The sequence below is a fragment of the Pholis gunnellus genome, assembly GCF_910591455.1.
Source record: "Pholis gunnellus genome assembly, chromosome: 1".
In the NCBI taxonomy this organism is placed as follows: Eukaryota; Metazoa; Chordata; class Actinopteri; order Perciformes; family Pholidae; genus Pholis; species Pholis gunnellus.
In genome coordinates this window covers 16616204-16631119 of record NC_136528.1, presented here as the reverse complement: position 1 = coordinate 16631119, position 14916 = coordinate 16616204, and the positions used below count along the sequence as shown (strand labels likewise).

Sequence of the window (14916 nt, the reverse complement as noted above, 5' to 3'; positions counted from 1 at the left end):
TGCTAATCCAAAGCAACATGGAGGACATGATGAATAGATTAAAGCTTTGAAGGACTGTGGTCACACACTTATATTGTGAATATAATAAAACGTCCTGCTGTTCATTTCCATTTATCAATAGTATAATAAGTCTTCTCTGACACGGGATGTATGTTTACATTTGCTGGAAAATAAATCCACCGTATAAGTCTGAGCTGACATATATTTAGATATACCATTAGATGATATTGAATCAACTGTAAACAAACTGTTCAGTCTTCGGTTTATTTTTGCCAGTTACCTACTTAAAACTAATTATAAATGTTTATTCTTTGGCCATTTAGGGTATGGATATTGATAGCGATAATTTTCTTCAACCTTCAAAAGAATACTGTTCGCATTGACTGAAATAAAGTGTGAGGGTCCGGGGATTTATTTATTGTGGTATCAAATATCAGTTTGATGAAAACATTGAAATGTGATTAGTATTCATTGAGATCAGATGAACGAGGATTTTTGTATTCAATATTCATGACTAAATACTAAGGTGTAAGAGAACCTGATTTCATTTAATTAAGAATAACATTAATTAATTGTACCTTTAGTGGTGGAAGAAGTATAGGCAATTAAAAGCAGCAATAACTCAAATGAAATGACTGCAGTACAAGTAAAGGTCCTAAAAGCATTACATATGTAAAAGTATGTAAGTGGTATCAGCAAAAGTATCAAAATGACGAAGGTGCGCAAGTATCTGTGACGCCATGACGCACCGTGTGCGTCTGTTACGTTACGGATGTAAACACTGCTCGGTTCACGTGGAGGGAAAACCGGGAAGCCCGACCATGCCACCGAAGCTGGAGCGTTTCGTTAGTCCGGGAAAAGGTAACGGTCTGCGGGCGACCGTGCGGATCAAGAGAGGAGAGCTGGTGTACTCCGCCGAGCCGCTGGCGTGCTGCGTGTCCAACAAACTGTCCCGAGATGTCTGCCACCACTGCTTCTCACGGTGAGACAGGCGGTCCTCGGACGCACGAGCGTCCTGTTTTAAAAAAAAGTAAAGCGTGGTAGTTTAATATTCTGCGTCGGCTGCAGCAGTTAGGGGAGCGTGTCTGAAGGCAGCGTGGGGAATCAGGACGTCTGAGTGACGTTAGATAAAGTCGTTTGATATTTTCGCTCTCCTTTTCTGACAGTTCATATGTGCAGTATTATATTATATAGTATATTATTATGCAGTCTGTATATTATACAGTCTGTACGGGATGAGCAGCGGAGGCGTTCATGGAGATACGTGTTTGAATCTGTAGCTACATTGACACACATCGTTTATACATTGGTAGATGCAGCCGCGTTATTAAACTGGTCACTAGATGGCACCAGTGCTCTTTCATGGATTCGGAGGCGGCAGGAAGGCAAAAGAGAGAGCTGACACACTATTGCAATTCTATAAATCCAACAGTAAAACGTGAATATGATTATTGCAGATGACAACCTGCAGACGTGAACTGTTTCTCAATATTAATGTGGAGATGGCTTGGGGGGGAAAAAAATGCTTCTCAATTTAGGTGATTATATGTAGAAGGAATGGGTGCAAGGCCAAAACGATCAAGTTCACTGCGTGGCTGCTGTAGTTTAGTAATGTCATTAATTCTTATATTGTTTTAGATTATGTTATCTATTTATTGAAACCATCTATCAACTGATACATGTCTTCAGTTGAGTGCTGCTTTATTACCAGAGTTTGATGTTTTGTCTGAAAGACAAAATCTGGTTTCAGAAACTTTAATATTTCTGCTAATATTTTACTTACATAGTGCATATTGCTATAGATTGATAGTGGCCCTGGTGCCCTGTAGCAGGTAATGTGACCATGACTGGGTGCCATGTACTGAGGATGTAGATTTGTCTGCTGTAAGAGATTTTACAATACTATTTATACCATGAAACTGTGTTATCACTTCAACATATCTGGTTGTATTAGGCGAAGCCGTTGTGGGCTTAATACATTTTTGGACTTAATTCTGGAAATATTTGATTTTTATATGAAGTTTCATATATTTCTTCGACCCATCTTCATTGTGATGAAGAAACTCTATTTGTCAGGTGTTTATTTTGTTGGATTACCCAGATGTTCTTGTGTGGTTATTTGTATTGATAAACATTATGCTAATTGGTTTTCATAAAAGTTTACAACATCACTATTTAGATTTAATATCAAATGAAATATAAAATGATCGCCTATTCTTTCTCAGTATAGACTCTCTGAATGTAGCACAGATGTCCAGTGTAGCCGTTTTCTGCCTGATGTGAAGATTCGTCCTCCGTTTCGTCTCATTTGCTTGAGATCTTTGTCCATCTGGATGCTTAATAGCAGCACTGCTGCTTTCTCTACTGTAGCCAAACCAACTCCGTCAAGCTAAATAGATGTATGTGAAGTTAATGAGACTGGTAATCAGAGTTGTACAGAGTACACAGCTGATTTCTGGGGCAGAAACTGCAAGGTGAATGAAGGGCAAGTTACTGTGGGTTACACACAGTATATAAGAGCCTTTGTGGAAAATGGAAGATGATTAACGAGAGCAGTTAATGCAGATAACCTCCTGGGAGAATTTAAAGATGAAGCGCATGTCCAATTTAGATTTCCACATGAGGGTAACGTGTATTCGAGAGCACGATCACTTCAGCAGCAACTGCTCGCTCTGTACTTTCTCCATGTACTCCGTTTGAAAAGGAGCATCCTTTCACTTCTTACGCGGTGGTGCTCTTTGCAGTGTGGCGGGCCTTCTGTGAGCATTAAAAGATCATTGTGGTTGAGCTCAAAAGTTAAGATGTATCAGTACAATCTCTGATGGTGTGTACTGTCACATATCAGATAGTCTCAGTATGTTTTCAGCTGTTTTTCTGGTCTTTACGTTGAGACATGACAGAAACAAGAACGTTTAAGATGATGGATGTTTGATGAGCGTGAAGGTGAGGATGCTGAAAAATGGACTTGCAGTCAGAATGCAGATAATTGTGTGTGTGTGTGTGTGTGTGTGTGTGTGTGTGTGTGTGTGTGTGTGTGTGTGTGTGTGTGTGTGTGTGTGTGTGTGTGTGTGTGTGTGTGTGTGTGTGTGTGTGTGTGTGTGTATATATATATATATATACTTGAACTGTACATGTGTTGTCTCACACACACATGTATAGTTGTGTGTTTCAGAGCTGGAAAGTCATTTATTGAGTAAATATACTGAACATGTCCTGGTTGCAGCTTCTCAATCACAAGTATTCCATTGTTTTAGATATTGTATAATTGGGTTTAAGGTAATATATGATTTGGGCCTAAATTTGTTTTGTTTTTTAAATGGACTCAACAATTCGCCACTTGATGATTTAAATAGAAGAAATGAAAATGATCGATAGTTTCTCTTCTGGGCTCGGCTGTAGGACTCGATAGCAAATATCTGTTAGCTTCGTGGATGTTGCCTGAGGACGGCTCATATTGATTCTTTACTGCATGCGTTCTGTTGGGCGTTAATATATACATTATGTCGGAGCGGATTGTGTTCTGGGTAAATAGAAAAAAACAAGCGCACATCGACACACTTCTCTCATTATTTGGCACACTGCACACAGTATCCCCTCACTGGGTTTCTATTACATCGCTGTGTCACTGGGTAAAAAACATGTTTCAGCTGCCAAAGTACAGTTTGTATTTACATATAGCTCTGAGGAACATCAACTTCATCCTCTGGTAACAAAGTTATTCATTATTTATCCTCAACTGTCCACTAAGAAAGATGCTTCCCCCTCAGCCGCTGTGTGGACAGTAGTAGAAGACGTTTGAATGCGTTTCCTCTCTCAATCACAGGAACGTAAGCTTAGTCATTTTTACTGGCTAAAGAATAGCTAACAAATGCCCTGCAGGGATGTAAATGTGGATAATTGCTGCTACATGAAGTAACAGCAGGGCAGTATTGTTTATTCTGTGTACTTTGAGTTTATTCCTCCAGCTGCTCCCTTCGCAGATCATTTAAAACTATAGTGTGAGGCAACATGAACATGTATCAGTCAGCAGACTTGGGTTTGCATCTATACATTTTTATGACGTTACCGATCTGTGTGTCTCAAGTCTTCAATGTTATTTGTACGAGAGCAAAAATTGTTCAAACACTCCTAGTATCGGCTACTCTGTTTAGACTGATGTTGTCACTATTACTATGATGCATAGTCGTAATAATGCTCTTTATTATGGTGATATGGTTTGTTAAAGTAGCTCCCACATTATTAACATGCACTGATGCACATGCCTTTTGTTCACTGATAAAAACACAAGCTGTGGTTTGATTGTTGAGCTGCCTCAGTCGATCCGATTATTACGTTAACATGTCCAGCCAATCTAACGTACACACACACACACACACACACACACACACACACACACACACACACACACACACACACACACACACACACACACACACACACACACACACACACACACACACACACACCAGTTTTATGACTGCTGGCTACCAGCCCTAACATCATAACTTGACATTTATTCAATATCTCAAAGAACATGTTCACCCTCTCACACAGGAGGATCAAGTTATAACAACAGGAATCAATAATAAATTAAAGTGTTTGAGCGTCCACTGAATACCATTATTTTTCTTTGTGCTTGGGGTAAACAGAGGGAAGTGTGGAACGAGACGGAGGCCATGTTGTGCAGAGTATGATCATGTTTTTGGGGTATTGAATATGTGTCATGGCTACATCTGCTTGCCTTGTGGCCGACACTAATCAACCTCAGTGTCAGAATGTCTTTTGCCCATCTTTTATTGATTTGATATCAGTGAGAGATCCGTGAGTTGTATTGGTGTCACAAAAACAGTTGTAGAACATTGCATTTGTGTAAACACACACACACACACACACACACACACACACACACACACACACACACACACACACACACACACACACACACACACACACACACACACACACACACACACACACAGATATACATAAGCAGCCCAAGGCAGAGATTGGTCTAAGAGATGTTAAGTGTATTTCCCTGTTGTCACTAAAACACAATTAGTCTCACAGTGACTGAGGGATGAAGAATGTGTGCTGATCTGTGAGCGTGCATTCTTTTGGTGTGGCTGTATCTCATTGCAAGAACAACAGAGAGATTTAGTGTGTGTGTGTGCGTGTATGTATGTGCGTGTATGTATGTGTGTGTGTGTGTGTGTGTGTGTGTGTGTGTGTGTGTGTACAGGAAATGAGCAGGTGGGGATGGGGGGGATCAAAGCTGAAGTTAATTACAGGCCTTGAAGGCTGTATGTAAGTAATGACTGATAAACGCTGAGGGAGTATGCACACACACACACATGCGCACCCTCACACCAACACATACACGCCTCAGCTGGATTCAAATCGCCAGAGGTCAACAAACAACTATTAGAGGTTCTCAGACTCGGAGAGGGGGGAGAGATAATAGACGAACAAAGAAAAAAACTTAACATTTCCTTAACATTTCAAAAGGCACAAACATAAAGTCAAGATGTTTTTGAAATCCTTCTGCATTGTTTGCTAATTAATTTGAAACGTGGTGTAGCAATCTCTTTGGCGTCAGTGTGTTAATTGTGTTTCCCTGAAGTCTGTTTGAAGTTATTCAGTGGTGAATGGAGCTCTGTGTTATGAATGTATTCATATCAATATGTAACCTGCCTTGTTAATCTGGTTGTGTTGCCCACCTGTCAGATGATCTCACATGCCACTTGTGTTTTATGTTACTGTTGTGAATTTGTTTTGTGGCCAGTAAGGCGTCGGCTCATGACGTTCCTATGAAAACATAACGAGGTGACTTCAAGGTTTGAGCTTCATTAATGGCCCAAACATGTTGTAAACTAAGCATCTGGAGGGGAAAAGAAAAAAGCTGCATGTCCACTGTCAGAGCTGTGAACCAGATGAAGGTGGTTGGAGGATTGTATTCTAGCCCCGATTCCATCATCATCTATTACTTCCTGTTCATGAATGGTAAGTTGCATCGCTGCAACACAATTAAGCAGAAAACACTGAGCCATGTGTTTGTTTTAACAATTCATTTGAGTGATTAACTTGCAAACTGTTTCAGCTAGAAAATGTTTTGCATATATAAACAGAGACTGAAATCCAGTCACGGTGACAATTAAATATGTGCATCGAAACTGTGAGAGGAAGACGTTCCAGAGCAAGATGGAGGTAGACGAGAGACGACACACAGTCTCTGTTGGACAGATATCACACACACACACACACACACACACACAGTCTTTGATGGGTTTTTCTCTGGTTTTGACAGACCAAAGAAGAGCTTAGATGTGTTACTCTCAGCTGTCGGGTTAGTTTGTGTAAGGCGAGGGGAGCAGGGCGACATTATTTCTGTCAGATGAAGTCTTTTTATTTGACACCAATCTCTCACTCACCGTCTCTTTGGACCACAAAGAAACACACACACACACACACACACACACACACACACACACACACACACACACACACACTGCCGAACAGTGCAGACAACAAAAACAAAACATCTAGAAGTTTTGTCTTATTTAGTGCGAGAAACTTTTGATTGAAAGTTGGATAAACCATCTTCCAAAGGGTCTTCATTCTTCAAAAGAACATAAGAAATATTGACAGGCGGTTGACTCGAGAGTTTTGTTCTAATTTCAGCTGCATGTAAATGCCTGTTGGAAGCTGAACTAATACGAAAAGCACAAAAAGTCCTCGTCAGTAATTGAGATCAACAAACCTAAGATTATGTCAGTCTTTCCCTCCAGTGTCAACCCAAAACTGATCCAAGTGTGTTCATGGTAAATAAGCAGTGATGTGTCAAACTGGTCCGGACTGAACGTGTTTCGTGTGCATTTGACTACTGAATTGTTGATGCAGCAAATTGCAGCAAAGTGTTGATGCAGCAAACACACACTGACGACGTAGATACTCAATCTTATTCATTACTGATGTGTTTTCCTCAAAGCATCACATGCCACTCCGGTAGCCTACACGAGTCTCATTTTTAACGTGTTTTAATGACTTTGTTCATCTTCTGTCATATGAAAACATCAGATTCTAAGCAGTCAGAGGAATAAAAAAAGAGTGTGTCCTGGTAATAGACTGTGTATAAAAAGATGAACGACACGTCTCCACTTCCTCCCACTCTACAAATTTCTCCGAAGTAGCTGCGGTATCGAGGTCCCGCCCACACGCAGCTAATCACAGGCCGAGCACGGTTACAGTTTGTTGGCGAGAGACATCTGGCTGCTCTGTCTGTCATGTAGTCCATCTTTACATTCTATGGTCCTGGTCATAAAGTCCCAGCTCACCACGGAGCATCTCTGCTGCTGCAGGCTGTCAGACGAAGAGTCGGTCACATTGGATAGCACCAGAGGAGGTGCTACCAGCAGCTGGTCCAAAAGTAGTTTAGCCAACTTCACATGCACACGTTTATATATCGTGTCGCGCTGTTATCCTGCGTTGCTCTGCGTACAATAATGCAGCTCAGGAGAATGCGCAGGGATTCAACTGACGTCGTCTCCGGGGCTTCCTGACGGATTTCAATCATCAACGTTTACCATTAATGACGGCCATAATGCTTATGAAGCAGATTCATAAAACACAGGGATCATATTCTTTTCTTGATTTGAAACGTCTTCTCATTTGCTCATCTTTTCACTGATTTTGCATTTAATATTTGCTTCACGTTTTGTCTGAACGCACCTTTAGACAGCTCTGTACGTCACACACTTGGGTGAATATTTTCTATTCCGTGTTTCACGCTCACACTGCATTATGTTCTTGTCTCAGTTCATTGTCTGTCTTCATTCTATCTTCTGGCACAAACTGTCTCTTTGTCAAACATCCACCCCGTCTCTCTTACTCACGCCCACTTTTTCATACATTTTTATCTCTTGCTTATGCATACACCCTCTTTTTTCCCCCCTCTTCCCCATGTCGCTTGTGCACACACACACACACACACACACACACAGTAACTGATAGGAGTGTATGGATGCAGCGGTATGTGAAGCATACAGATTACTACTTTAGATGCAGTTAGACGAGCCGACAGAAAGAGCTCGAGCAGATGAGAGGAGAGAAAAGGTTCAAAAGGCGAGTCAGCACTCCTCTTCCTCCTCTTTCCCCCTGTATCCTCCCCTCGATTTATCCTCCCATCTGCTACTTCCGACAGCTATATCTTCCTCTCCTCCTTTCTTCCCACCTGCTTTACTTCTCCCCTCATTCACCTCTTTTTTTTCCTCACCCTTCTCTTCCACCATCTTCTCATCCCTCAGATAAGGGGAGAGAGCCTCTGCCTCATTCCTGATGTAGATTATATTGCTTGCACCTGCTCCCCCCCATGTTCTCCATCTCCTTCTAGTTTTCCCAGCCTCCTGCAGTTAGATACCCAGGTGTCTCAAAACATCTTGGTGTTGGCAAAACACACACACACACACACACACACACACACACACACACACACACACACACACAGCTGTATAATTTGCAAACCAAGTGATTTTCTGTAAACTGGGAACACGCCTCCCCATGTGTGTAAATGCTCAGTATTCATCAAGTAAATCACCTGCTTGCTTCGTCTTAACTGTACTTGTGAGGACTACACGTCTTAACAGAGTTTTTTTTATGTTGGCCCTAACGAGGATGAACATTTATTTGTTCTGGGGTGGTTCAGCTTAGTGCAACATAGTTGTTATATATATATATATATATATATATATATATAGTGTTTTTCCAGGAAGTGCCGTGAAGAACCGTGTGTTCTGCACTTCCCAGTTGCCAGTAGAAATTTGAATAAAATGAAAGGGCTCCCTGTGGATGCACATTATTGCACTGATCTTATACACAGACAGCGCATCTGATACTTGGATATTCTTATGTCTCAAACCCAAATGCAAAAAAAGCTAAAAAGAAAACATAATTTAAGCCCTGCGTGGACAGGAATAGTTTTTTGAATGACGTCTGAGATAAAAGTATTAACGTGATTTCTGTCGTTACTCATTTTGAGAAGGTATGAATTGCAGTTGTCCATGACCAATCTGGAGGATTTCCTTTTCAGTTAAATATTGATAAGCGCCTGTATTTCTGAGTTTAGTGTTTTTTGTGGCTTCTTGTTTGAATTTCAATCGGCATATCACAAAACTGGCTCAGCCACGCTCCTTTCATCTCAGAAATACAGCAAAGTTCAGATCTATTATTTCATTCTAGCACACCAAGAAAGTTATTCATGCCTTTGTCACAGCCAACTCAGATGATTAATCCCCTTTTTACTTGCATAACTCCGTTGAATTTCAATTCTGGTTGTTCAAAATCCTACTGTCAGGCTTTTAACTGGGATCAAACCACATCAGTGCTCACATTTCTGCTGGTTTATTGTCTTTCTTTACTCCGGCTTCTAGTCTGTTTTAGAATAGCTTTTACATTTCTTGGTATCACCTTGAGTACATTGCATGGAAGAGCTCCAATACTTAAACTATTCACACTAAAATGAAGTTACTGTACATGTCACATCAATATGTCAGAATGCTAAATCAAAACCCTTTATCTTTTCTCAGTTTTTTGTATTTTGTGTATATCAGATTTTTAGCTTTTGCATCAACCTGGATTTACCAGATTATGTTTTATCTGATCTTTTTTATGTTTGAATGTTCTACTTCGTACATAGAATTGTTAAGGATTAGTTAACTACCATAGAAATGACCCCACCTACACTAAAGAGACCAACGCGTTCTGAAAAGGTCTTTAGGCAGTACGGAAACACAAAAAGTACTTTTACAAAAGGATAGATGTTCCCTTCAGGTCATATTTTGTGGACATGTGCATGTGTGTGTATGCATATATGCACTCTCATCATCATGATAATTAGGCCACGAGGAGACTCGTCCCATAAGAGTCCCCTCCGGTGTCAATGAATCATCCTCTCAACCAGCATTAAAAACCCAGCAAGGGCTCCAGGATGCTGGTGATGCAGCACAGCTGGCGTCTCTCTCTCTCTCAAACACTCACACACTGGCAGCAGTGCTTTACATGCCAGTCACCAGTCTACACTAAACTCACATGTTGATGTGTAGCTGAGCTGCGGATGCCTGCGGTGTACCGAGTGGTTCAGATCTGCGTCGGCTGGACTATCGTAGCACAGAGGCAACACTGGATGGCAGTAGTGTCCCTTCAGGAAGCTCATTTGTTGAATTCTCATGCTTACATTCTCTCACATTTGCTTTGTAACACACGGCAGTAGAAGTGCTGGCAAAGAGAGGATTGGCTTTGCTGCATGAGGAAGAGCTCATTTGTTTAACAGTCATCTTCACGATAAAATATACAAGAAGTGTCTCGTGCAGACTGTGTGGCTCTGTATGTGAAACATCAAGTGCTGTTGTAGTTTTCTAGTATTCTTCAACCACCTTGAAGGCATCTGGAATGTTGCTGAATTATGTTTCGTATTTGTCAGGAATTTATGTTCATACATACATAGATACACTCGCACACCACTAGTTGTGATGTGGGGGAGTGAGTCGTACCATGCTGTGTTGGCCACTCAGCCTGGAAATGAGAAAATTCACTCAGGCACGGCGGGACAGCCCAGAAAAGAGGACCCCACTAATTATTAACATACACAAGCAGGCGTACACACACACACACACACACACACACACACACACACACACACACACACACACACACACACACACACACACACACACACACACACACACACACACAACACACAACACAGAACTAAATCTCTCTCATGACTGCAGCACAGCAACCAATACTCACGGGAAATTAATTACCACGCTACACACACACACACACACACACACACACACACACACACACACACACACACACACACACACACCAACAGAGACATGCTGAGGTAGGCCTAATTAGGTGTCTGATAGCATAGATTTAACAAAATTGACCACATGTACACACATCTGAGTGCACACATTTATGCTCTTGCATATCAATGAGGAAAACCAGCGTCGTTCAGTCACTTCCTCTACTGTCTGGTGACAGTTTTCTGTCCTTTTTTTCTTCTTGTTTGTGTCTTTCCTGTCTGTCCCTGCACAAGACCCTTATCTTTGAAAACAATCTTCTTTTCAGGAGTTGATGATGACTGCATGTTTGACATTTTGCACAACTTCAGAATTGGCTCATTTGCATGGTCAAACGAATATAGTGCTGTTGTTTAGAGGAGGAACACAAGAATAAAGTAGGCACAATATACATACTATATTATATGGAAATAGATATCAACTGTCTCATTACTTCAGTGACTTGCCTATCTAAGTTGTTGTCTTTTTAAAACTTTTTGCCAATTTATATATATTTTTTTTACAAAATACAAATTAAGTTATTTAGAGATAGATAATGTTTAATTTGAGCAAAATAACACAAAGTTAAAGCAAGCAGGTTTCTCTACAGCAGAAAAGAGATTTGTGTTCTTTACAATTGGTGACATCCTCTTGAGTCTTTGTCTCTGTTTCTGAGAGAATAAAGCGCTCCAAGTCATTCTCACTATAGATTAATTTGTGGATTACATATATATAGCATGTCATCTTTCTAGAACCCAAGGTGACATTTCACATTGATTATTGTGTTCAAACAGTGAACGATCCAAAGATATTCCTTTGAAAATCATATCAAACAGAGTAAAGTAGCAGGTCCATTTTTGCTAAGTACGCAACTGAAGCCGTTAATAATTAGAGTCCTTTGTGGTGGTGTGATAACTGCTAAGTTTTGTAATCAAGATATTTTGATAAGTTTGTTATTATCCCACCCCTAGTGTGTAGTATATGAGCGATAAAATGAGGCATGGCGGAGAGAACGACCCAATTACTATGTTAAGGGGGAAAAAGAAACCAAATAAGAGAGTATTACATTGAGAGGAAGAGGAGGGGCTGCAGAGAGAGAGTGTCTATTTTTTAATTCAGTCTTCTACATGTTCCTAATGAAACCCATCTAATGTTATTCATGAGTTTTCCTACTGTGCCTGCAGTCCGACCATGGACCTGCCATCCACAAGACCATCACTTCACACAACATCTGACTCGGAGGGAGAAGAAGGGCAGAAAATAGGCATCGGGATGAAAGTGAGAGGGAAAGAAAGGGGTGAAGAGAGGGTGGGAGATGATGGAGGAAAAGAGGGAACATAATAATAGAACATGGCTGAAGATGAGGCAGATGTGCTTCATGGGAGAAATCATAATAATCTCTGTTTGAAAATGATTATTCCTATTCTTAAGTATGGCTCCGTTGAATGCTAATGAACTGCCAAAAACTATATACGGATGTTTGTATATTTCTTGCCGTCTTTTTCTGTTGTTATCCACATCTATATTTGGACTACGTGGAATCAGTGTGCGTATCATACTGTATGTACTGTATGTAGCAGCGTATGTTGGCTATCGCCTGGAGGCCAGAACAGAGTCGTCTCTGTGTATTTGAATGAAGGAGTAATGTGTGTGAATTGTACAGAATGTATGTGGGTGTTTGTCATTTGGGATTCAGGAAGAAACAGTCGTTCCGAAGAACATTTGGCTGAACTGTTGAACTAAAAGACGTTACTATAAAATATGTGTTTCTATTGTCGTTATGGTCTGGGGATGCGCGGTATTGGATTTTTGCCAATAAACCCGCCTGCCCAAACCTGTGGTATTTTATAGTAAGCTTACTCGAACTCGCCCGACCCGACGAGTTGTTTGTCGATCTGCCCAACACTACTGCGGAAAAGACGAGCCGATATCGTCTTGCATACTTATGATGGAGCTAAAATTCAAGATTTCAGATGGTCATGAAATCACGTTGGCAATTGGAGAGAATGAGAGAGAGAGAGAGAGAGAGAGAGAGAGAGAGAGAGAGAGAGAGAGAGAGAGAGAGAGAGAGAGAGAGAGAGAGAGAGAGAGAGAGAGAGAGAGAGAGAGAGAGAGAGAGAGAGAGAGAGAGAGAGAGAGAGCAAGTAACAGTAAACATTAGTGTGTCATATTTCTACTGTCCCACGCTCCCACTTGAAATGAGAAAAAAGCAAAAATATTTGTTTTTATGAGTGTCATACAACCCCAGGGGAAATATTCAATTATGTTTAGCCATGATACAACCTTTGTAGTCCTGCTGATATACCTGAATCATGTGACCGATATCTATTGTGTGTGTGTGTGTGTGTGTGTGTGTGCGTGCGTGTGTGTGTGTGTGTGTGTGTCTTTAGTGGAAATCTTGAAAACGCTGAGAGCTTATCAGCCTGGAGGCGGTCACCATAACAACAGTTGCTGAGGTGCAGCTGTGCATTAATGTGGCTTAGTAACGACATAATATGTAGTTACTAATACAATAATGTATATTATACAGTATTGGACTGATGTTCCGTCTGGGTTTCTGTCTATATCTCTCTCTCTCTCTCCTCTCAGTGACTCAGTTGTTGCATCTGTATTTCGTTACTATCAGAACGGACAGTGGTATTATATATCTTGATCTAGTACATTTTCTGGTAACTCAATTTGAGAAACTGTACAAATATAATAACCATACGGGAAAGCCTGTTTTTGGCCGATCTAATGAATTGGATACCTGTCAAATCAAGTTACTTCATCACATTAACGCAGCAGTCGTGTACACTCAGTGTTGCCATAAAACTGTCCTGCTCATTGATTTCAACGTTCAACATTGCCTACAACGGCCTGTAGTTGAGTTCCCAGTATAAACAGTATGGCAGAATCAAATTTCTATCGTCTTGTGGTTTATATCATCAGGTGCCCATTTTGGATAGACATGGATGTAAGCTGCCCCTTGATGTTAAAGCCCCACCTATATGTTTATGAATGTTAAAATCAAGACGCATTACAGTAGGGGAGAATTTTAGCTCCTTGATACATCCAAAGATATAAACACATTTTGACAGGTTTAGTTCTGGGAATCTACTGTATCTGATATCAAAACGACCTATACGTGAACACAGTATAGCTCTTTCATGAGATTGCCTTCTGAAGGGCAACCTTTCCCACAAAGTTCAGCTGCAGGGAACACGTTCAGAACTAAGAACGGTGGCATGGTCTGCATCAGCCGTGCTGTCTGGGCTCCTGGAAGATGGATGGACTTCCCTGTGGCTGGCAGCTTGTGATGTGACCAAACTCTGAGTGTCTGACTTATGTTCTCAGTTCATCTGTTGAAGCTGCACAGAACCTGGCTGTGTTTAGGTCTGGCCTGCCCCTATCTCTTGTTATTGCATTGTGTCCCAGACTGCAGGCATGTGCTTCTGAAACCGTGGGTGGCTTCCCTGTTTCTGGTAGGTTGGTAGGCCTCAACGTGACAAGAATAGCAGTGTTTTCTTGAACCTCTGTACCAGGGTGAGACTATTATTTTAACCATTGGGTTCCAGGCTGGAAAGGTCGTCCCAAATAAGACAGAGCAGCACAACAAGAGCTGGGTAAGAGGAGGTAAAGGAGGAGACGGATGGAGAGGAAAGCTGTAAATCACAGAAACTAAGAGGGCGAGGAGGAGAGAACAAAATAAAAGGAGTGTGTTTTGGAAACTTGTTGAAGCCTGTGGGGGGCCTCAAGCCAAATGCAACAGTCTAATCTGGTGGCGCACTGATAAACGGTCAGAGGAAACACTTAACTTTTGACACTAATATTAACAGGCAACAGCCTTCTGTCAGACCAACGCTGTGTGAGTGAGTGTGTGTGTGTTCATATTATACGTCTGACTTTGCCTTTTCGGTCCTCATAATGTCATCTACAGCATTCATAAGTATGTCCAATCTAATCAAATGTCCCATATTCAGTACGATAAGCCCTGGGCTGATGTATTATCATCCATCAAAGCATGTTCTCCATTACCTCATTTTGTGTGTGTAAGCTCATAATTCCCTCCATTGTCGGATCTAATTAGCAGTAT

General features: G+C 41.1%; 1 protein-coding gene across 1 annotated transcript in view; it reads left to right on the top strand.

Moving 5' to 3' along the window:
• The first annotated feature begins 799 nt into the window (after positions 1-799).
• Positions 800-14916, top strand: part of smyd3 (SET and MYND domain containing 3) — a 65890-nt gene continuing 51773 nt past the window's right edge. The window contains exon 1 of the mRNA XM_079163462.1: positions 800-982. Within this exon, the coding sequence (XP_079019588.1) occupies positions 822-982 (161 nt within the window). The 5' untranslated portion in view covers positions 800-821. The remainder of the gene's footprint in view (positions 983-14916) is intronic.